General features: G+C 38.5%; 1 protein-coding gene across 1 annotated transcript in view; it reads left to right on the top strand.

Annotated features, from left to right (window-relative positions):
- kcnh3 (potassium voltage-gated channel, subfamily H (eag-related), member 3) overlaps window positions 1-23,773 on the top strand; it is a 99,766-nt gene that overhangs the window by 54,788 nt on the left and 21,205 nt on the right. Inside the window, exons 2-9 of the mRNA XM_077728433.1 lie at window positions 579-812; window positions 4,624-4,758; window positions 7,770-7,909; window positions 9,128-9,380; window positions 11,155-11,312; window positions 12,864-13,065; window positions 17,784-18,140; window positions 21,538-21,737. Of these exons, the coding sequence (XP_077584559.1) occupies window positions 579-812; window positions 4,624-4,758; window positions 7,770-7,909; window positions 9,128-9,380; window positions 11,155-11,312; window positions 12,864-13,065; window positions 17,784-18,140; window positions 21,538-21,737 (1,679 nt within the window). The remainder of the gene's footprint in view (window positions 1-578; window positions 813-4,623; window positions 4,759-7,769; window positions 7,910-9,127; window positions 9,381-11,154; window positions 11,313-12,863; window positions 13,066-17,783; window positions 18,141-21,537; window positions 21,738-23,773) is intronic.

The raw sequence follows: 23,773 nt of genomic DNA, 5'->3' as shown, positions 1-23,773 counted from the left end.
TTATTTTAGAAATAACCTTTAAATGCAAAAAGTACTAAACCATACCATTAAAAAGAAAGCCTATTTATTCTGGCCAGTGTGTTTTTTTAGATTACAAATCTTCCACCTCGTTTTCTCTAAAAGATTAAAAAAGCACTGTGGGTACGACAGGCCTTAAATTTATGTCCAAATAAAACATGAGTCTACTTTAAGTACAGAAGCAAATGTTAGTGCATCAACTTGCAGATTTTATCTCATCTCTCATTTTCTGAACCCTTTTATCCTCACTAGGGTTGTGGGTGGTGCGGGAGCCTATCTCAACTGCCTTTGGGCCAATGTATAAAAATAATACTTGTGTGACATATATTTTTTCTCTTCATTATGTATTCTTTGGCTATTGCAACTTACACTCAGGTGTGATTATATTCTAGAAAATATCGTCTTTGCTTAAGCCACCCTGGCCCTGTTGTGTCCTCGAACTAAAACGCAAATTCATGCTTGTATTTGGGATGATAATTCTTGAACATTTGAGTTTTTTTTCTGATGCACGGTGATACAGTCATGCATTTTGATGTGTTTTTTCATGTCTTGTGTCTCAGACAGCAACTTTGTGCTGGGCAATGCACAGGTGCAGTCGCTCTACCCCATCGTTTACTGCTCAGATGGCTTCTGTGAGCTCACTGGCTATGCTCGTGCAGAGCTCATGCAGAAGAGCTGTGCCTGCCACTTCTTGTATGGCCCTGAGACCAGTGACCGCTTCACTTCGCAAATCCAAGGAGCCCTGGATGACAGGCGCGAGTTCAAAACTGAACTGGTCTTCTACAAGAAAGAAGGTGCGTCAAATTAAAACACTATCAATGGTCTTTTTTTCTGATTAAAAAGTAACTTCCTATTAGAACTAGTGCCATTACATGTGTTACATTACATTAAAAAAACTACTTTTTTGCTGTAAATAAGTAACGCCTTACATTTTTCAACATATAATGGGCTTTTAGTGTTTGTTCAGGCCTTACCCGCGTTACACATGTTACATTCCTGATCCAAATGATATGCCTTTGTCTGTACTTGTAAATGGACGGCCCGGCGGATAAGTGGTTTCTGGCAGCCTCTCAGTTCTGGAGTCTTACATTCAAATCCAAGTCCACCTGTGGGGAGTTTGCATGGTGTCCCCCGGCCTCCGTGGGTTTTCTCCGGGTACTTCGGTTTCCTCCCACATTCTAAAGACATGCATGATATGGTTTGGACCCTCTAGATTTCTCCTAGGTATGAGTGTTTGCATGAATGGTTATCTGCGATTGGCTGGCCACCGATTCAGGGTGTCCAGCGCTTCGTGCCTGAAAGTCAGCTGGGATAGGCTTCAGCACCCCCCGCAACCCTTGTGAGGATAAAGCGTTTCAGAAAATGAATGAATTTACTTATGAATTGACTTGAGAAAAACTGTGAGCAAACACATTTCACTTTTATTCAGCTGAACATCCTCCCAATCTTACTGCCTGCAGGCAATGTTCACGGGCACATCTGCAATAGCATGTGAGTCTATCTCTAATTTATCTCTGCTGCTCTCTCTCCATGGTGTCTCAGTTGTCAAAGTTGGGTTTTGAACAACCCTCTAGAGTCCACATGGCTCTACTCCTTTTAACATTGTGACGTAAGCTCGGGCGTGGAGCGTAGATAGGCCCAAATGCGGGGAAGTAATCAAGGACATGGAAATAGTGCGCTAACAAAACTTTTAATAAAACATGGCGAGGGTATCAGGAAAATAACAAGGATTGACGGTAGGCACGGGGAAACGAGGATCATGGCATAGAAACGCAGAGCAATGTCATGTGACACGGACATTGCGGACAATTCGACAAAGACTAAAAAACACAGGGTTTAACTAGCCCAGACATGGGCAAACTACGGCCCGCGGGCCACATCCAACGCTCGAGGTGTTTTAATCCGGCCCGCCGACGTTGTCCAAATAATGTATTTTTTATTTTTTAAATTTTTCCCCCAAGGTGGCGCCGTCACGCGGAAGCCAGTGGCAGTAGCTCTGTCCTCTCTTATTTGTTTTTCGTGTTTTACAGCCCCTCTATCTTTTTTTTAAATTACATTTTAATATTTCTTATTACAATCATTTTTTACTTTACTTTGTACTTTATACTTTTTACTTTAATGATGAATGATGAGTATGTTAATACTTTAGTACTTTTTTTCTGTTTATGTTTCATATGTACTGTTAACGGATGCAGTTTTTTATATGTATCATATCTTGTGCTGACCTGGCCCATCTGTCAAATTTTTAAAGTCAATGTGGCCCCCGGCCTAAAAAGTTTGCCCACCCCTGAACTAGACAGACTTGGATTGACTTGAGAATTAGGAACACAAGAGGCAGCAAGCAGAAGATATACCAGGGGCGGGGAAACTCAATGGGTAATCACATGGACAGATCATGGCTGAATTAAACTCACAATACAACACTGTCTACTGACAAAAAAATATATTTAATATATTTACTGCAATCGTAAATAAATATTATGCCACCTATTTGCCAATTGTATTTCCTTTGTTATCTTACGCTTCTTAGTCTCTGACAAATATTATTGAAACAAAACAGCAGTATCATGTTGCTGCTTAATTTTACCATTTTACTCCAAACAAACAAGGACAATATGTTTAATAAGGTTAATCAGGCACTCTGTCCTCCTGTATTATTCACACACATTTGCTACACTGGGGTTGGGAAGGTCATGCAGGAAACAGTATCCTTAACTGCCATGCATCGTCTGCGAGGGATTAAGAGTCACAGGAACTCAAAACAAAAGCATTACCAATACATAAATATATTGGCTTTGTTTGACCGTATCTTTTAGTAATCGCTTCAGTTGTCACAGAGAAAGTTGAAACAGGGACAAAGTGATCCAATTTTTAAGAATGAGGGCTTTGGATAGCATGTTGGTTTGTTTGTCCGCCTGCCTCTCGGCCTGTCCGTCAGGCTGTTTAAGGAGACAAAAAATTCCTTGGTTGGTGGGAGGGTGAATCTTGGCCAGAAGACAAATGACTTCATACCTTTAGGCTCAACAAATTGCCTCAAAGCTGGTAAAACCAAATCCTTTTTGCCATCTCAACTACCAGGCTTTGCCTTCGCTACACGAATCAACTGCTCTCCATTAGTTGGAACAAATTGTTCTGCATAGTTAAAATATTATTTATTCATTCATTCATTTTCTGAACTGCTATATCCTCATTAGGGTCGCGATGGGTGCTGGAGCCAATCCCAGCTGACTTCGGGCCGAAAATGGGGGGACGCCCAGTGATTGGCTGGCTACTGAGAGAGAGACAACCATTCACGCTCACACTCATACCTAGAGGCTATTTAGAGTGTTCAACCAGCCTACCTTGAATGTTTTTGGGATGTGGGAGGACACCAGACCATATGAAGAAAACCCATACAAGGCCGGAGAAAACATGCAAACTACGCACTGTTCGGTTACCTGAGATCGAACACTCAACCCCAGAACTGTAAGGCTGATGTGCCAATCATTCATCTAGTTGCCTGGCAGCCTAACTCTACATAATTATTTTCCATTTCACACTTCAGTAAATAGAATGGGCTGATACTTGTGCCATCAGAAACTGAATCAGATTTTCTAAACTGAATCTGAAACTTGAATAGGTGAAACCTAAAACTGTATCTGAATTATACATAAGTTAAAGCTGTATTGTTGGATTCAAATCATGGCCTTTGAAACTGAACATACATTCATCCATTTTCTGAGCCGGGATGCTGGAGCCTCTGCTAGCCAACAAGAAAAATTTACTTTAAAATGTTTAATTCACCAACTAAATTGAAGAACCTTTTTAATTTCATTCATTCATCTTCTGAGTTTGTCTGTTTTCCTGTCTACATGGGTTTTCTTCCGTTATTCCAGCTTCCTTCCCAAAGACATGCATTTTTTGTTGATTGAACCCTCCAATCAGCCTACCATGCATGTTTTTGGAATGTGGGAGAGTACCCAAAGAAAACCCACGCAGGCCCGGAAGAACATGTAAACTCCATAGAGGTGGACCGACCTGGATTTAAACCCAGAGCTGTGAGGCTGACACACTAACTACTCAAGCCGCAGGGCTACCTTTTTTATTAGAAGAATAAATGGCCTCATTAACCACAAGTTGTATTAATAATATACCTATTTGCAGGGGATAAGCAACCCTCACAGCACAAACTCTGTCAATGCTTTTAGGATGTAGGTACCGGTAATCGTATCTAATTTAAAGCCATCTGGCTAGGAAACCTTATTTGTGTTTGGCCATAAGTTTGCGACTGACGGGACGAGCTGAGTGCACAGCCAAGGGTAAGTGTACTCATGTCGTAGTACTAATAAACATTCTATCAGCAGCATTCTGGAGAAACCTGTCAACAGACACACATAACACAAAGATCATGAAAAAAATGCTATATATTGAATCCAGGATATAGCTAATCAGCCCTCAAGAATAAGAACACTCAGCCTGTTTTAGCAGTCAAGCCAGTATGTATTGGACTCTTTAATGCCAGTGTAATAAACAAAAAACTACTCTGCACTTTTGAAAGAAAGTTTAAATGTGTTCTGTAGATATATGTAATGGATTGTATGTTTACTATTATTCTTCTGCATACAGGCACACAGTTCTGGTGCCTTCTGGACATTGTACCCATCAAGAATGAGAAGGGTGAGGTGGTCCTATTCCTGGTGTCCCACAAAGACATCACCGACAAGAAGAAAGACCAGGATTCAGAACAAGGACCTGACACAGGTGATTGAGCTGTATTTAGACTAGTTTTCAGGACTATAGATGTTACTTTTTTCCTCTACTTTGAATACTAATTTATACAGTCATCAAGTGAGTATTACTGTATATTTTTACAGGCTGATAAAGTGTATATCTTTATAGTCAAAGGTTTTGGTGAATTGTTGTATGTGGATACAATATTTGATTGCAACAGTTTCAAAACTGCACAACCACAGATCACCGGATATTTGGTGTCTTGGGGTGAACTTGATTTTTCTACTACTCTTGATAGAAATGTAGAATACTTTGTTGCAGATTCCTTGTTAAATCTACGGCTGCTTTTGTAATGAATGTTAATTCGCTACCAGCCTCCCACTTCAAAATGATTGGATGTGTACCAGCGATAAAGTAATTTAAAGAGTTAAAAATGTTCTTAATTGTGACAAGATAGACGTCTGTCATCAACAATGGCACTGAAAGTGTCTATGAGTAAAACAATGAGATGTATATTTATTTATTTAGTAGCAAAATTGTATCGCAGAATCAATTGTTTTTAGGGTATCGATGTCGACATGAAAATATTATAGCATACGTCATCTTACACGTAGTATAAGACAAATATAAATACATTGTTTTCATATAAATTTAGTTGCTGCATTTTTACTCAGACCTGCTGATGCTCTAAAATGTACAGTACAGTACAATAGTACTAATATTGAAAATGTATTTTGATAAGGACTTCTATTGGGTGATATCTTACCATTTCTTTAAAATACAAGACTATGGACTGGTTATTAGTTTGGGAATAATTTCCAATCATGTTAATTAATGCCCAAAACATTCATAGAGCAAACAAAGCCATTTTCACACTGCCCATAACCGCTAGTAATGTCCTGCTTTTTTGGTGACATCAATTCTATTACTGCAGAATGCTGTGTTGCAATGCACTTTTGCAAAAATATTGCAGTACCGCACCTTCGTTGTTCTATACAGGGTTCTGTGTAAAAGACAATCGTAGAGAAAAGCCCATTTATTACAGCTAAAATGCAGCAATGTTTTTTGCAGCACAACAAAATGAAAGAGGCAACAAAAATGGTGTGAGCCCCTGCTTGGTTGTGCACATAACACAAATTGCATGAAAACAGTACCTTAATAATTCAAAATGTATGTCCAGCCTTCCCTCACCCTCCTGCTTCTTATTAAGACCCTTGAGACAGCAGTAGATGTGTGAAAATGAAGAAGCAAGCTATAGTCCTCCTTGAGGCCTTTCCTTTTTGTTACATATTTTCCTCCCTGCAATCCAAGTGGAATATTGATAAACAAAGGCCTTTATTGATCACAAACCACTCAAGGGACGCTATCTGAAAATAATATAATGTACTGTATGGCATGACAGCAGCACGGTGAAAGAGAGTGGTTACTGCCTCAGCCTGACAATTCTGAGATTAAGAATTCAATCCAGTTCATCCCATGCCTGTGTTTTCTTCAGGAACTCTAGTTTCATCAGGCATCCCAAAACCATGCATAGCAGGCTTGTTGAATACTGCAAATTGTCCCTGGTTATGAGTGTGAGCGTGACTTGTTCTTTGTTAATTTGCGCTCTGCGATTGGCTATTCACCCATTCAGGCTGTCAACTGGCTACTGCCCATAATTAGCTGAGATAGGCTCCAAAACCTCTGCGACCCCCGTGTGAATAAGAAGCATGGAAAATGAATGAAAGAATTATCCTAGCATTACCAGAAGCCTACATATTCAAATGGTGAAATATCGAGACACACACAACTCCTCTGGTCAACATTTATTAAGATATTCAGCTAACCTCGTTCATTGAGCAACATTCACTTTCTGAGCCTAGACCTGACCAACTATGGTAACCCCAGATCATTACACTGCCACCACAGGCAAGTACAGTGTAAGGCATGATGACAATAGGCATGATGTGTAAATCACTTCATCTGCCTATTTATGGTAAATTTAGACGCATCAGACCCAGTGGTGGACCGTCAAAGCCTGCAAGACCTTCTCTGCTGGCCTAAAAAATGCCTGAATCACAGACTGGTGTTAATTGTTTCGTCCATGAATACTTATCAAATAATTCAAAATTGTTTGTCGGCTTCCTTACATTGCTTTTCCCCTGGTTGTGCTGCTTCCAGATGTGTTTTTATATTTAAGCATCTAACCAATCACATTTCAGCTATTATTTGTTGCCAGGGTCAGAAACCTGACTTGAGGCCTTCACAATTGATTCTGCAGGCTCTGCTGCATAAAACAAGCATAGATAAAACTGTTGCTTTAACCGATCAAATTTCGAGTTGGCAGCACCAATGCCTTCTCGCAGGCATAGGGATACGTCATCACTTTCACCAACTATGATTGGACTTTTCAAGAAAAGAAGCTGGACATCAATAAGAAAGGTTTGGACAACTCCGAAGCAAGCAACCCTGACACAACCAGGAACGAACATTTTCAGCACTAAATCGAATAAAACATGCCAGAATTACGACAAGACAAGCTCAGGTTTCAGTATTAGCTTCGATGGCGATATAGAAAAGGAGGAAAGAAAGAAGGATGTATTTTGTGTACAGATAAAAAGGATTTTTCGTGAGGAAAATATGGCTATATTCCTAAATAATATTTCAATTGTATGTGGTTATTATTGATGTTTTTGTGTGTCGCAGCTGTAGCTGCAGTAAAGCTTTTATAGCCATAAAATAGTTTTTGAGGGTTGGATTGATTCAGACATAGCTGAAGGCACTAGTAAAAAATTCACAAAACGTCATCTTTGCAACATCTTGCTGAAATATGAATGAAAACACTTGATGAAAATAAATGCTGTGACATTGAAAAAACGTATTGAAACATTGCCACACTGAATACATAGTGTAATCTAAGATAAAGGCAGTGACACAAAATATTAGAGTGAAATGCAGTTCCCTCTTCTCATCGAGTGTCGTTCAAACACACATTTATTCTTTTAAACAAGCCACAATTATAATCTTTGAATATTTGTTTGAACCTGTTATGTAATCTACAGATGAGGAGACGGGTCTGGAAGTTCATCGGGTTACACGGCCGCCTGGCTTTAATGCAAACCGCCGTCGCAGTCGAGCTGTCCTCTACCACCTTTCTGGACATCTCCAAAAACAAGATAAAAGCAAACTCAACCTCAACAATGTGAGTAGGCAAATAAAAGTGTATGTAAAAAGGGTTTTTGGGCATGCTCTTGAGTAGACATTTGGTAGCATTATTCTTATATTTCATGTTCTTTTATACACATGAACTTTATTGCCACACCATTTTGTAAAAATATAAAATTCTTACAAAGTTTGGACTTTAAAAGCTGTTTGCTGAGTTTTTTCCATCACTGTTTCTGTGAATCATCACTCTTGCTTTTAGCCACTAAGGTAGTGGAATCAAAATATACCCTTCAGGACATCCAAAGAATACTTTTAAAGGGTTTATTCTGCTATCTCATTATATTTGTCATCATCGCCAATGGCAAAAATAATTTAAATTTCGATTTTAAGTCGTGTTTTTATTTAACAGCCTAAATCGGACTACCAAGGACCCCCTTTAAAAACAAAAAAACATCTGCGATTTATAGGCCAGAAAATAAGGTATTTATTTAGATTGAACGAGACGGTATAAATGTCAAACTCATTGAGTGCATCTTGGCCAGAGTAAGATATTTTTCAAGCAATTGGTCAACACATTGTTATAAAAATAGTAGAACTATATAACATGAACCAGACACAATTAAATGATTCAGACACCAGGCATGTCCATTACCACAAGAATTAATCAATTTTCATTAAATGACAAGAAATGGTCACCTTAAAATGCTATTTTGGATTGATTTGTTCACAAAAAAAGGACATATTTAATCCAAATTGGGGGAGAAAGGGATTACATTTGCTATATTTTCAATTGAAATGTATAACTATAATTTGAATCAGATTTTTGTTATATTTTTGGGGTGATGTGTTAAACTTGATGTCTAGTTTTTCTAATTGCTATTTTGTGCTCTGCATTTTCAGAAGAAAAAAAGAATATTGAATATGTCTCTTAGTATTACTTGATTGCAAATGTTTAATAGTTTTAATTGTATGCTGGGAAGGTTATATTTATTAACATTTTTTTTACTTAATATAATTTGGATTTTTAAGTAATTTCACTTTTATCATTTGGATTTTTATTAAGTAATTTCACATTTATACGCAAGTGCTATTTAATTTTCAGGAAATAAATGTATGCTAGTCATGTCATCTAGTCACAGGTGTTTGGACTAAAAACATTTGTGAGTGACAATACTGCTGTGGCCAAGGGTTGGGGCTGTGTGCATAGCCATTATAATGCATGAGACATTGCATATTCCTGCCCTTCCCTGTGCAGAACATGTTCGGGGAGAAACCTCCAATCCCAGAGTACAAGGTAGCAGCGATCCAGAAGTCGCGGTTCATCCTACTCCACTACGGCACCTTCAAAGCCGGCTGGGACTGGCTGATCCTGTTGGCTACCTTCTACGTGGCTGTCACTGTGCCCTATAATGTGTGCTTCACTGTGGTGGGCGGGCGAGATGAAGGCAGCACCCCCAGAAGTCCCCCAAGTGTCAGTGACATCCTGGTGGAGATTTTGTTCATGCTAGGTGAGACTCCAGGAAACATTTTGAGCTTAGATGCCAATTTATATAACTGATCATTTTTTACTGTCATAGTTTAGGAGTGTGATAATACAGTCCTTTTGAATTAGTATTCAAATAAATTGCCATCATGATAAAAATCAAAGTGAGTAATATGAGCCACTTGCAAGTGAACATTAAATCTGATGGCTTCAGTCATTTCCTAGAAAATAAGAAGCCCGCTAGTCGCAGCAACGGAAATGTGAACCATCGCCCATAGATTAGCAATTGTTCTTAATGCAAAAAGTGTGAATGCTAGTTCTTCATCAAATTACTCCATCCACCCACTGTAGTGGTGGGCCCTTGAGTCAGTCAATAAGACATCTGTTCTGAACAGAATTGGGTATCAAACTATTTTAAAATAATCTAATAAGATTTTTTTTCAGTTGTTATTCATTATTTCATTTCCCAAACTGGTTAGCCTCACAAGGGGTGGTGGAGCCTATCCCAGCCAACTAATAAAACCAAAATGAGGACACCGAGCCAATCACTCGGACTAAGGCGATGAACAACCATTCACGCTCACACTCATACCTAGAGGCAATTTTGAGTCTTCAACCAGCCTAACAAGTATGCTTTAGGATCAAACTCTTAATCCTAGAACTATGAGGCTGTAATGCTATCCACTCGAACACCCGCCCACTTGATATTCATTTTGGTCAAATCAAAGCATAGTTTTTTTCCCCCCGAATTCCAAGTATTCATTCCTACAGGTTCAAAGCAATTAGTAAAGGTGTATTGCATATAGAATTTAATCTTTGTAGTCCTGACTATCACTCTCTTTTGCAAAAACAACACAAAAAATCTGATTAATGGCAAATCTACCTTTAAAAAAGTTGTTTTTTTTAACTTTTCCTTTTACTTGACCCCAAACACATCCCTCGCTCAACTTTAAATGTCTCATCTCATTTTCTGAACCACTTTATCCTCACATGCTGGAGCCAATCCCAGCTGACTTTGGGCCAGAGGTGGGGGACACCCTGAATTTGTGGCCAGCCAATCGTAGAGCTCAGTCAAATAAAAAACTATTCACGCCCACACTCATACCTAGGAGCACATTAGAGTGTCCAATCAGCCTACCATTCATGCTTTGGAATGTGGGAAGAAACTGGAGTAACCAGAGAAAACCCACGCAATCCAAGGGAGAACATGCAAACTTCACATAGGTGGACCGACTTTGAATCCAGGTCCCCACTATGAGGATGACGCGCTAACCATTCAAGCGCTCGGCCGCCTCAACCTAAATGTAGTTCTTAGAATTTTTTGTTTTAATTTTATTGTGTTACCTGAATGTTGAGATGTCTCTTCCATACTTTTCTTCCCACTTCATGCAATGTCTTATTTTGCTTTCATTGTGGCAATTAGCAGCGCCGAAAGCCACTCCACCGACCCCCCTTTATATGTCTGTTGTTAATGTCACTGTTCTCTTATGAGGATTTCAACATTTTGTTGCTCTGTGCTTGTGAAGATCAATGGCAATAAAAGCTGTTATGTTCTAAAAATACATACTTTAAATTTTAAACATTTATAGGACCTAAGGAGTGCTTGCCCTTAAGGCTCCAAACTTGTATATTTCTTTATTCTTTACCCATCAGTTCCACGTAAATCTTTTATATGAAAAATTATTGTCATGCGATTTAAGTCAAATAATTTTGCAATAAAGTAGTTCAATGTATAAGACAATGTGATTTTTTTGTGTTAGACACAGAATAATTTTTGTTGTGTCATTTGTCACCTGCAGATATCGTGCTGAACTTTCGGACAACCTTCGTTAGCACCTCGGGTCAGGTGGTGTATGACGCTCGCTCTATCTGCATTCACTACGTTACCACGTGGCTTTTTGTGGACCTCATTGCTGCCCTACCCTTTGACCTACTCTATGCCTTCAATGTCAGCGTGGTGAGTGTTGCATTTGTAATTAGTCCTGATTTAGGAATAATAATACAATTTAGCGTCATAGAAGACCGCTTCAGAGTAGTCATGTTGTGTAGATTGTACTCTAATTTGGAGAATATACAAATATAAAAAGTTATCGGAAATGTCTCTCTTTTTCCAAGTACTGTATTTTCCGCACTATAACACGCACCTTCCATGAATGGTCTATCTAAATAAGCTGTTTTATATATAGGCGGACTGGATTATAAAACAGTAGAAGTAGTAATGATGGGGCTAGTAGTGGAAGATGGTGGTAGTGGTGGTAGTATTAGTAATAGTAGTAGTGGTCTTAGTAGTAGAGGTAGTGGTCTTAGTAGTAGTAGAGGTAGTGGTCTTAGTAGTAGTAGAGGTAATGGTCTTAGTAGTATTAGAGGTAGTGGTCTTAGTAGTAGTTGTGGTAGAGGTAGTGGTCTTAGTAGTAGTAGTGGTAGAGGTAGTGGTCTTAGTAGTAGTAGTGGTAGAGGTAGTGGTCTTAGTAGTAGTAGTGGTGGTGGTAGAGGTAGTGGTCTTAGTAGTAGTTGTGGTAGAGGTAATGGTCTTGGTAGTAGTAGTGGTGATAGAGGTAGAGGTCTTAGTAGTAGTAGTAGTAAAACTAGTGATCTTAGTATTAGTAGTGGTGGTAGTAGTGGTAGTAGCGGTAGTGGTCTTAGTGGTAGTAGTAGGTATGTACATGTCCACTGTGAGAGAAACAATCTAAGAAATCCCAATGTATGATTTGTTTTTTTTAACGATTTATTCAAATACGTAAGTATTTGAACACCTGTCCATCAGATAAAATTCCGAGGGTCACCTATTGGAGGAAATATTAGAAAATGTTAATCGGAGTGGAGCTCCATGCAAGATATCACCTCGTTGGGCCTCAATGATCCTAAGAAAGGAATAAGCCTAAAATTACACGAGACGACATGGTCAATGCTCTGAAAAGAGATGGGATCACTGTTTCCAAGGTGACTGTTGGTAATACACTCACTCATCATAGTTTGAAATCATGCATGGCACCAAAGGTTCCTCTGCTTAAAACAGCATATGCCAGATCTGTCTTCAATTTGCTTTTGAAAATTTGGATTATACAGAGGAGTCATGAGAGAACATTTTGTGGTTTTATGAGACCAAAATAAAACTTTATGGTCATAATTCCACTGGAAGAAGAAGAACGATGAGTGCCATCCCAAGAACACCATCCCTACAATGAAGCATGAGGGTGGTAGCACCATGTGAGTGTTTTTCTGCACATAAGACAGGATGCAAACCTGGTGAAAAAGTACAGATAATGTTTGACCTCTGTAATTGAAAACAAAAGCGACTGTACCAAATGTATTAACATTGGTTTTTAACTATAGAGAAAATTGATGTCGTTTAGTTTCCCCTTAAAAATAGTGCGGAAAATATGGTTATATGACAATTCTGATCATGTGTCTACTTGATAGGTGCCGGTGTTTTGGTTAGGATGTTATTCTTTTTTGGGGAATTATGAAAATTGGAGATATTATATTAATGTTAGGCTATCTTCCGCAGTACTTTGGGGTGCACCTATTGAAGACTGTCCGTCTGCTTCGTCTACTACGACTCCTGCAGAAGTTGGAACGTTACTCGCAGTACAGCTCTGTAGTCCTCACCCTGCTTATGTCCATGTTTGCTCTGCTGGCCCATTGGATGGCTTGCGTATGGTACTTCATTGGACGCAAGGAAATCGAGAGTCCAGGATCCTGGGACATTGGTGAGTTGTCCTCCAACATTGAGGCCTTTTCAAAATTAAGCAGGAAGACATTTGGTTTCATAGCTTTACACATGGTGCAATGATAAATTAAAAAAAAAATAAGTTGAAAGTTAAAGTTTAAAGTTACATTGATTTCACTCATGAGCTGATTCTTTCACATAATTTTAGAAAGATGTGAAACTGTAAAAACTTTTGATATAGGTATTTTTCTTGTAGAAGGTTTTCAAAAGGGTAGGAGATAACTTTTAAATGTTGTCTGTACATTTTGTCTAATTCAGTACATGGTCACTACATAGTAGGTTATCGCCCCTAACATTTTATTTTTGTATAGAAAAAAGTCACCTTTCAAATAAATCTATTCTTTTAACCACCTTTGACGACTAAGAAAACATTTTATCATTTACGTAGTTTGTTTTGTTTTCCTTATTAGCTTGCCATCCACTGTGTTCACTTTTCATCTCCCTTTTTCCACCAATTGACGAATACTGTACTATTGTGCGCGCTATTATCCGCACTATTATCCTTTCAGCAGTGTACTCTATCGATTTACATCAGCAGATGTTCCAAAAGACTGAAAGTCCAAAGGTGTTACATACAAAAACAATTTTTAAAAAACACGCACACACGCTTTGCTGACTGTGTTGTCCTCAGCAGAGGAGAAACCCATAGAGCTCTACTCTGTTCCAACACCCTGCCAGGAATACAAAAGTTGCTTCTGCTTCGAATTCCAAGGTGTTTTGTCTGCTTCAACAAACATCCCATAACCCCCGGGAAAAGAAATGGGGCATATCAAGTGCGGTTCCTTGATAGTAACCTTTTTGAACAAAAATTAAAGTTAATTAATACTGATAAATGAGTGTGCTGTATTTACAACACCATCCAGGGTTGGACCTTTGTTCTCAGAACTGTGAGGCATTGTTCTCACCACTCGATGCTGGCAAACTGAAATTTAATATAAGAATAGAAAGAAAAAATGGGGCTGTGCGGCAGCTTGAGTAGTTAGCATGTTGGCCTCATAGCTCTGGGGCCTTGGGTTCAAATCTAGGTCAGTCCAAATGTGTGGAGTTTACATGGTCTCCCTGCGTGGGTTTTCTCTGGGTACTTCTGTTTCCTCCCACATTCCATAAACATGGACGGTAGACTGATTCGACACTCTAAATTGCCCCTGGGTATAAGTGTGAGCATGAATGGTTGTCCGCCACCTCGTGCCCTGCGATTGGCTGCCCACCTAATCAGGGTGTCCCTCGCCTTTGGCCCGAAGTCTGCTGGGATAGGATACAGCACCCAAATTGGCCCTAGTGAGGATAAAATGGTTCACAAAACGAATGAATGAAAGAATAAATTTAATAGTAATTACTACACTTAAGACTGGTTGGTAATTAATTTAACTGAATTCAAATAAATTCCTGGGGCATTGTAACATAGGTTGATACAAGCCAGTTTAATCTAGTATCAGTGTCAACTGTTATTTAAAGCAGCATCATGTGTTTGTTTGTGCTTGCTGCCTGATGTATCCAATCAAATTGCTGTTTGCACACTAGTTATGGACCTCACATTTTGGGGGGGGGAAAGTAGTATTAAAAGCATGCAAATTATTATATTACATATTATATATATACACTTATGCAAATTATTATATCACATATTATTATATATGCACTTATACAACTTTCTTTCTTACACTATAGCTGATTGAGTGATTAAAAAAAGCTGCAGTCTTAAGGACAAAATCGTACAGTAACATGGACAGTTAGAATGTTCTTTAAAGAGAAAAAAAACATCTTTACGTCCAACAAAAGCACACATCTAGCATCTGGAAAATGCTTTTCACCGCAACGTTTGAAAAGTAGCAATTTGGTGTAAAAAGATCAGTCGTCATTGATGATGACTTGTGCAGGCAAAGAGTGTTCACTTCACACATTTCATAATTTGTGCCCTGTGACAGACTAGTGACTATTTCAGACTGTAATTTGTCTTTGCAAGCAAGAACAGGTTCTACTTCTCTGCCATCCTGATAAGGTTTAGTGCATTGAGAGAATAGATGGATGGGTGAGAAGATAAGGTAACACGAGTAGATTTGATTTCCTCCACCCTTCTTACAACAAGATAATGTACTTTACTTCAAATAAAAATATGATATTTGACACGGAATAGAATCATTCTCAAGTGGACCTCGTTATAAAATATAACCTTTCACAGCTGTTCAGTGTCATGGTTACAAAAACTCTTGGTATGGATTAGATCACTCATGCAATATTTTTTCCAGATACTTTTTTTATGGAAGAAGGGAAGAAAGAAAAAGCATGCTAAACATATCTTGGATCCCCTTTTATTTTGTAAAATAGCAATTTCAACATAAAATGTCAAGGTTGTCATTTAAATTATATCATCAAAAGAGTGCAAAGTGAGACAAATGTTTTTACACATAAATTAAATGCAAGAATTCTGTATTTAAAATTAACAAACATGATTCTCACAAATCCATAACTATTGAAGTTGTACAAGAAAATAATTCATGTAACGTTGCCATCAGCTTTCTTAAAAAAACAGATACAAGAAATCCAGATATACCAGTGGGTATATGCGTTAAAAGAAACAGTATGTAGACAACTTCTTATTGGTTTTATCAAGGTTTTATAAAGGATTACAAAATTCAAAGTTTGTCATAAGTCCCGAAGACAATGAATTTGTACAAAGTCTGAGGCTTAGGCATTATAACACAACCCAAGTTACCCAGCACGGATGCATCTTAAGCTCCATTCACATAGATCTACTGAATGGTAAATAGCATACATTTACAAACCTCCACTCTAAAAGTAAATCTGCCGATTGAAAATGTAATAATATCATTCATCTTGCAGGTCTGGAGGGATTGCTAAAGCCTATACCAGTTGACTTCAGGCAAAAGGCAGACTACACCCTAGCTAGACTGGTCGTCAGTCAGCCGTAAGGCATCTAATAATTAATCTTTAGAAATTAAAACTACTGAATCGATTAGTCTGCCACATTTGGATTGCGTTAATAAACAAAGCCAGCAAGGGATTGATTGCCTCCATGCCTCTGACTGGATGATCACAAACCCTTACCAATTCTGCCTTAAATACTTAGTGCACCTAATATGCCACAGGTGTGCAGCAAAGCACTACCCATTCGGCTCAAACAGATCCTGATATGAAAAAAGGAATCAGTGAGAACACAGACATGACACCATCTACCAATCCGTAGACCACTTGAGTCCTGAATCTTGGAGAATGATGCAATCTGTTCGCCGAGAAAATCCCTCTCAATGACAATGCTGGTAGATAGGTGAAAAACACCAGGAAGCTACCTGCTTTTCGGTAGTTGGCTTGGTAGATTGATACAATAGATAGCCTGGCAGACAGGTTCTATAGATACTGCAGATAGTGAGCCTTATGTATGGATCAATGGGCAACACCATCCATATTGTATGTTTTTTCTTCCCTCATGTAGTGCAGTCAGAAGCTAGGTTGAGCTTGGCCACGTTATGTTCATTCATTCTCAAGCTCTCCCTCAATTATTCATCAGCCTGCATTCGTTGCTCTCTCCCCGCCCTTTGAAATGTCTCGTCATTGGCATTACATGACTTATTTCCGCATAGATAGGATTTGTTGGTTGATGACTAGTGAGTGAATATTGCAAAAGTCTTCATGGAAAGTTTTAATGCTAATTCGCATTGACACTACTTCTCAGAGGCTTTGTCAAAGACTACTCAGATTAAACACCAAGAAAGCATTTGAATTTTTCTTTATTTTTGTGGTTGTGTTAATGCTTTGACATGCCTCCACAAACTTTTAAACTTGATGCTGGCTGTGAAAGTCAACAACACTGTTAATAGTACTGTATTTTCTTTTTTCAAACAATGTGATCCACTATCATTAGCACTGGGTGTCAACTAATTGCCAGGCATGTAAAGAAGATCATTTGAAATGCAGACACCCGGATGACAGTAGGTTCTTAGTTTGAGCTATATATACTGTCCTACCTATTCCAGAAAATATGAAAATAGGGTAAGGCCGGGTTGCCTGGGTAAGGGCATTTGATGATGGCTATTTTATTTTGTCAAACAAGATAGAAAAATGGCATGTATTCTGGATGCAATTGGGCTATTTTCAAGTAAAATGAGTAGCCAACTTAATAAAAATTCAACTTGTATGTTAAGGTAATGTTATACGTATTTACTATCTTGTGTAAAAAAAGAAACATTTGCATTTTCTAAGAAATTAGTTATTTTTCTATAACAGGTTATTTTAAATGGCGACCAACCATATCAAAAACTGAAATGAAAATTCTAATACAATTACATGCAACTGATGAATTTGGTATTCAAATATCTTTGAACATTTCATAGTTATTTCATCCATAACAAAAGGGACACTGAATTGGTTGCTAGCCAATCACAGGGCATGAAGAGACAGGACAACCGTTGTTTTGTATATTTTTTGAATGTTTGATTGGAATAAACCGGGGAATCTGGAGTAAACCCACGCAGACACAGGGATAACATGCAACTTTACACGGGAAGGTCGAAATCCACCGGGTATTGAAGCCTTGATCTGAGAACTGAGAACTGAGAGATGCTATGTGCTGCTTCTCTGATTTACAAAATTACATTGATATTTTTCTCAGCTTTTGTTCATAAATGACTTGTTAAATTGTTCTGATCCCTCTCTCATTTCTCCTTGCTCTCCATTATTAAGGTTGGCTGCATGAGTTGGCCAAGCGTTTGGGAACACCATACTTCTCACCTCTAGCCGCACTCTTCCCTACATCCTCCAGTGTTTTGCCAGCAAACAGCAGCCAAGGGAACGTTTCGGGCTCAGAGTCACCGGGTCAAGGTTCCTGGAATTTTAGCCATTATGGGGGGAACGCATCAACCGTCGATGGCACGTCAGCAGGAGGTTTGGGAGTTCTGGGCGGAGGCCCGTCCATGCGGAGCAGCTATGTGACCTCGCTCTACTTCGCCCTAAGCAGCCTGACGAGCGTGGGCTTCGGCAACGTATCTGCCAACACGGACTCAGAAAAGATCTTCTCCATCTGCACCATGCTCATTGGCGGTAAGTGGAGGATTTACACCAATGATGTACATGTATCTGATCGATAAATCGATTGGTTTAGCGCCATTGAGTTTAAATCAAAATGCAACATCAGCCAACATAGTCATGTTTTAGCTACTTTAGGTTTTTGCTAAAAAGAACAGTTTTTATTCAAATGTCTGAAATGTTTTAACAATACAATTATAAATTGCATTGTTTTTATTTGCCTTAAGTGAAATGTATAACTGATTTTGTTTAATGTGTGTGTGAGAATTATTATGTTCAAGCAATCCAAGGCCCTTTAAAGTCCAATTATCACCTCAGTGGCTACTTTGTAGAATTTGATTGATTACATTTCACTGATACAGACCTTAGTCTTTTCCTTTGTAAAATAAACCAAAAATGTGCATAACACAGTCCCATATCGGCAATGTCCAAGAAGATAGTCATTATACAAAGCAATGTAGGGGAAAGTATGCAATTTCGAACACTCCACACTCATCAGTTTAGTTTCATTGCTCCGGCGGCCAGCATTTATTTATTTACTTTTCAAGATATTGAATTTTTATATTCGGAAAATGGAACTGCGTGTAAGTGATTAATTAGTGCGTCGGCCTCGCAGTGGGGGACTGGGTTCAAATCCAGGTCGGTCCACCTGTGTGGAGTTTGGATGTTCTCCCCGGGCCTTTGTGGGTTTTCTCCGGGTAGTCCGGTTTCCTCCCACATTCCAAAAACATACATGGTAGGCTGATTGGATACTCTAAATTGCCCCTAGGTATAAGTGTGAGCATGAATGGTTGTTTGTCTCGTTGTGCCCTGCAATTGGCTGGCCACCAATTCAGGGTGTCCCCCGAGTACGCAGTACAATATGACCGAATGAATATTGTGAAATATGCTGAACTACAAACACTACAAGTGTAAGCTTCTATTTTTTTCCATCAAATCAAGCAGTGAACTGAGTGTGTTGAGCACAGACTTTAACCAGGTGACAAATTACTAGTTGCCAAGGAAAAGTTTTTAACAATGACATGTAAACCAAAACAACAATGTATTATCCTATGTTGTTGGTCCCGACATCGCCAGAAGTTCAACACTATAAAAGTTTTAATATTTTCAGATGATAAATTATTAGGTAGGGTAGTTGTGGGGATTTTGTCTGAACTTGAGTAGTAAAATCTGCCTGGAAAATTGGACTTACTTCACACAATAAACACAAGTACGTTTAGTAGGGTTTTCTATCCAATATACACACAAAATATGACCGGTGAGCCTCCTCAAGCCGCCTTGTAATGTAGAGGTTCACCCGCTTGACTTTGGTGCGGGCAGGTGTGGGGTTGATTCCCACTGGTGGCAGTTTAATTGAGTGCGTACGGTCATTTGTCTCTCTGAGTGCCCTACGACTGACTGGCGACCAGTCCAGGGTATAGACTGCCTTTCACATGAAGTCAGTTGGGTTTAGCACAAGCAACCCTTTCGACGATGCGCGTTATGGAAGATGAATAAATGAATGAATGAGCCTCTGGTCGAAAAGATGCAGAAATCAATCATTTTGGTTTGACGATGAAAAGAAAAGAATCCTTTATAAACAAGGAAATACTGCAAAATAACTTTGATTTATACCAAATCTAGATAGATGTACAATGTTAACCTAACAATAGTAATTGGATAATTCTATAAATTGCTATCAAGCTTAAATGAATGTCAACAATGTGTACGATCTTGTGTGTAATAATGCTTGCGCTGAGCATTCTCTATATTTAGTTCAGGCACCAACTTTTTTTTTTTTTTTACATTGCATTATAATGAGCTCACTCCTGCAGAGAGGTGAGAATTTGAAAGTGAAGAGACAGGAAGCTAAGGGTGGTGCCCTATTAATTAATCCTACTGAATGTTATCCTCTCTCTGAGCTACATGTGGTCGCTCTGAATTCCCTTCAAAACAATGATCATGTGTTCCTATTTAACTCATTTTTTTGGATTTCTTTCAGTGTGATTGGTCTATCTCATTATCCTTTATTATCAATTGCCTCAATTGCTCTTAATGTCTGATAGCAATATTCCTACTGAGATGAAACTTTTTTTGATAAACCTACAAACATTATTCCTATGCAGAAACATCCCATACATGCAATTTTATTTTTAATAATCCTCAATCTTTGTCAATGATTAAAGGTGTGTGGAAAAACCCTTGTCAGTGCCCACATATTGAAATATGAATGATAGAATACTCAACATTAGATCACAAAAAGGGGATCAATGGATCGTCTTACATACACTAGATTTAAAAAAAACAGTATTGATCAATTTTTACAAGTGGTGGCACCATTTTGTACAGAAAATTCTTCTTTAATGGATGGACTCAATCAAATTATATTTGCACCAATTTGAAAAATAAGTCCCTCCTTAACATGAATGTGTAGCATTGCTATGTGTGCTAGGAGTCCAACACCTACACAGCAGGATTTTATCCGAATTTACTGCTTTTATTTCTTTTACATTACTTGTTAATAATTTATTATAGATATCACATCGCCACACAGTTTGGAGATTAAGTCTTCAAATAACAGGCCCTCATGTTAGGCACATACATGTTCTACTTACTAATAGGTTTCATATCAGAGTGTTCTAAAAGAAACGGTATCGCCCTTGAATTGAACTGTCAAATGTGAAATGCCTTAGGAACTGAATCATTATAAACTGAATCCTCACTCCTCTACTATTGATCTACTACTTTTAAGTCCAGTATTTGTTCCATGAATTTAGTTTATTCTTAGTTCATTCCTAGCACATAACTGTTAAACCACTGGAAATTGTGGGAAACCCAAAGCCTCAAATTTCTAACCAATTTGCCCAGGGACTTTAAAACAGGATTTCTATAGTTTAGAAATGTGACTTTTACTTAAATTAGAAACAAAAACAAAACATTAAGAAAAAGCAAATATGGAAAAGAAAACTGCTTAACAAAATCAATCAACATCATTAAGGATGCTCTATGTTCATTTATAGTTTCTGCTTCTTTGAATAAACGAAATGAAAATTTAAAAGGAGTTCGAAAAGGGTTCTAGATATAAGCCTTCAACTTTGTAATTACATGTAAATGATGTTTGTGAAGCAAGCCGGCCCTTTTTCATTCCTCTGATTGTTTGTTCAGAGTAGAGAGCACAGAGTAACACACTGCCAATCCACCACTGACTTCTACATAATAGAAAATTTCCGACAAGCGGTTCGCAATTGTGCTTTGGCACGATTTGCAACAGTGATATCTCTTTTGTACCCAGCCAGCATGGTCACTATTCTACACATTTACGGTCTGATAGTTTTTTTTGTTTGTTCCTTTGTCTTTTTTTCTTGTGAATTGCATGGCAGACTGTATTATAATGTGATTGTGGCTGTTAATTTAATGACTGCTTTTATGACAGCTCTGATGCACGCTGTGGTGTTTGGCAACGTGACCGCCATCATCCAGAGGATGTATTCGCGCCGCTCGCTCTATCATACGCGTACAAAGGACCTAAAGGACTTCATAAGAGTGCATCGGTTGCCCAAAGCCTTGGAACAACGAATGCTCGAATGTTTCCAGACAACTTGGTCAGTCAACAATGGCATTGATGTCAGTGAGGTGAGTTGATTTGATTTTACACTTAATGTGAAAATTAAATGTTCAATGAGACAAGCTGACGTCGCCAAATCATGCAGCCTCAAACTCTCCCTACTTTTTACTTTTTGTTTTTTGTGTCTCTTTCTGCAAGTAGTTTGTCAATACTGGACTTTAACATCAAATACAGCCGCATGAATTTATTAAACATCATTCTCTATTGATGTTTCATTTCATCTCATTTTCTGAACCGCTTTGCAAAACACAAAATTTACTTCGCCGAATAACATTCTTGGGGTACCGCAGGGATCAGTGCAAGTCCACTGCTCATGAGTCTACATAAATGATCTGCCATGATGTTGTCCTTCAGTTGTCACCTGCCAAATGCATGCCGAGGATGCCTTTCTAGATGTCCACGCGAAATACAAAAAAACACACTGCACAGGAACTCACAGATGCAATGACGAGCGTCAATAAGTGGCTTGAAAAATCCCACCTATCATATGGTTAACAATCTATCAATCTTTATGTATATACTTCTCAAAATGAGCGACAAACAACAGTGTCCAAGGAAAAACAATCCTTGTAGTCCAAGTATTTGAATACTTAGGAATCACTCTTGACTCTCAACTTGTCTCTAACCAATAGATAATACAATTTAATTCAATTTGTCAAATTGTAGGTTCATTAGAAACAATCTAATGCCTGAATCATATATATTTTTGATACAATGACCGTATCACACATGACACACTGCCTGACAAGTTGGTCATCGGCCTGTAAAACAGCACTAAAACCAATTATAAGCAAGTTCTGAAAGTATTAGCCCAAAAGCCAAAAACGCAACATAGCTGTCAGATATTTAAAAAAAACACAAACGCCTGAACTGCGACAATACTGTTAAATATGTAGATGCCATCTTAGTTTACAAAATTATCCAACACAAAGCTCCTCCTCCACTGCAAGATTTTGACCAAAATAAATCCAGCACATCAAAAAGGCCTGGCTCTAGAGGTGACTGTGTAGTTTCCTACAAAAAGAGTGCATTCAGCCAAAGCACCTTCTCTGTCCGTGCCGCAAATACCTGGAACTCAATACCAATGAATATTCGTGAACTCCCATCTCTGAATCTCTTTGCCAATCATCTTAAAGCCTAACTATTAGACGAACAAAACTGCGATCACGACGCTGTCTAAAACTCTGCTACGTGTGTGTGTGTGTGTGTGTGTGTGTCATCATCTATCTTCAACCTACTACACAAGGGACTAAAGATGGCAATTAGCCCTTGGCTATAGTCTGACATATTTACGTATATGTATGTTCATTACCGTAAATATAGATATGTCCATTAATATGTGCTGTGCCCTATTAAATAAATCAACCTTAAACTCAATAGCATAACAAACAAGGTTATTCTTGTTCCGCAAAATATAAAAAAAGGGAAAATTGAATGGAAAAGAAAAACATTTTTGTTAACTGAAATAAAAATTAGATATAATCATTGAATATCGACGCTAGTCGAAGATTGTCAATAATGAAGATCATCTTCAAACATAAGGGCTTACAGATGCCTTCAAAGAAATTTTGGTTAACCATCGGGCATCTCAGAAGGAGAAAGCAGTGTACCGTTAATTCTGTGTAAAGTCGTGATGGGACACTTGACCTCGACTTGAAGATGTGAGTTGTTCGGCTGAATACTTCGAAGACTTTCTCAACTCTACTAGCATGCCTTATGATTAGGTAGAAGACCTTGGGGACTCTGGGACGAGCTCTTTTCACTGGTATTGAATTCACTAAGGTGTAGTTAAAAAAACTTCTCGTTGACAAGGCAGTTTTTCTAAAGGCTCTGGATTTCAAGAGGTTTTCTTGGCTGTCATTCATGCCTCACGTGGACATAGTGCCTATTAATTGGCAGACTAGAGTGGTCCTTTTCCAGAAGGCGTATAGCAGGGTGTGTTCCAATTACAAGAGGATCACACTCCTCAGCTTCCCTGTTAAGGTCTATTCAGAGGTACTGAAGTGGATGGCCCATTGGGAAGTTGAGCCTCAGTTTCAGGAGT

This window comes from Stigmatopora nigra, chromosome 11 (assembly GCF_051989575.1).
Source record: "Stigmatopora nigra isolate UIUO_SnigA chromosome 11, RoL_Snig_1.1, whole genome shotgun sequence".
NCBI lineage: Eukaryota > Metazoa > Chordata > Actinopteri > Syngnathiformes > Syngnathidae > Stigmatopora > Stigmatopora nigra.
This window is presented reverse-complemented; position numbering and strand designations above follow the sequence as displayed.